Genomic DNA, 1,389 nt, shown 5'->3' on the forward strand with positions numbered 1-1,389 from the left:
AGAGCGAGTTTGACATGCAGTTGGAGACTGTGTGGCATACGGCACGTCTCCGCAAAAATGGGCAAGCTGATTTCCGATGACCATCCGTATTTGCGAAGCACAGATCTACAATACATTTTGTTTAGTAAAATAACCTTGAATCAAATTGATTAATAGTCATTGCTTGCATACCTAGCGTCCTTCGACGTTTCGTCAACGAAACGCGTTGGTCCGGTCCACAATAGTAGGGCAGTAGGCGCTGAACATACTCTCGTCTCTCACGGGGAATGCTTTCACTAGCACGCTTTGTCAGTACTTTACGGGTCAGGCCGAGGTCGAAGCGAAGTGCACGGCAAATTGACGAGTCCGAAATGTTGAGAAGATCACTGAAGTTGGCGCGTTGTTCCTCACGGAGCTCTTCGAAGTAGAAGCACGGATTAGCCGTCACGTATTTCTTGACGAAGTTGCACACGTCTGGCGGCCATCTCGAGGTTTTATTTTTTTTCTTTCGCTCGCTGGAGACGTTACCAGTTTTTCGGAATTGGGTGTACCAACGCTCTTGGCTTCGTGCAGATACACCAAGAACACTACTTACCGTACTTCTATCGATATTGTACACGTAAACTAAGACAATAGCTCGCCAGCGGAGATCTACTGAAAACGTCATAGTGCTGTCTTTTGAATAGAGTTCGTTTGAACTGTCCCTTTGCCGGCTAAAGTCCGAATGCCAGTGAAATGACCGCCAATCGGACTAATGTGGTTGCGGCGATAGCTGCGTTGGTACGCCCGGAACCAGTTCTCATAGTGAGCTCTGATTGATGCACTTTTAGTATTAATAATTCATAGAATGTAACGAGCTAACTTGGAGGTATTACCCTAACCCTCTGTTGAACGGAGGCACTTGGCGACGTCTGATTTGCCAAAAGAGCTGCAAAGCACAATACTAGTCATACAAAAAGGTACGACGGTTCACTCGTGGCCCGTGGATGCAACACGTGGTCAGTTCTCAATCTGACGTATCTGAGAGAGATGGGGATCCATGAGTTGGCTAAAGACGGTCAGCATACGGCCAACGAGGTGCTCAAAAAGGCTACGCAGACTGTCTACGAAGCCAGTTTTAAGAAGTTTTCGTAGTGGTTGAAAACGCTGACGCACCGACTATGATAACAATCGAGAAGCTAGCTTCCTTCATTAGAAAGGACCGCAAGAACCATATCAACAATGCCCGACCAGCGGAGGATCTACCAGAGTATTGTACTTCATTAGAAAGGACCGCAAGAACCATATCAACAATGCCCGACCAGCGGAGGATCTACCAGAGTATTGTACTTCTCTGTGGAGAAGGTTTCATACGAACTCGTACTTTTTGGTATGACTGTCTCGTATCATTTGGTATGAACTCTTACGTTT

The 1,389-nt window shown here is 46.6% G+C and overlaps 1 protein-coding gene across 1 annotated transcript; it reads right to left on the reverse strand.

Annotated features, from left to right (window-relative positions):
- Positions 1-121: 121 nt before the first annotated feature.
- Positions 122-646, reverse strand: PPTG_07878 (hypothetical protein; the record flags this gene model as incomplete). Its single annotated transcript, XM_008902255.1, has 1 exon — positions 122-646. One exon carries the CDS (start codon positions 644-646, stop codon positions 122-124), a length of 525 nt encoding a protein of 174 aa, XP_008900503.1.
- Positions 647-1,389: the final 743 nt, after the last annotated feature.

This window comes from Phytophthora parasitica, assembly GCF_000247585.1.
Source record: "Phytophthora parasitica INRA-310 unplaced genomic scaffold supercont2.13, whole genome shotgun sequence".
Lineage (NCBI taxonomy): Eukaryota > Oomycota > Peronosporomycetes > Peronosporales > Peronosporaceae > Phytophthora > Phytophthora nicotianae.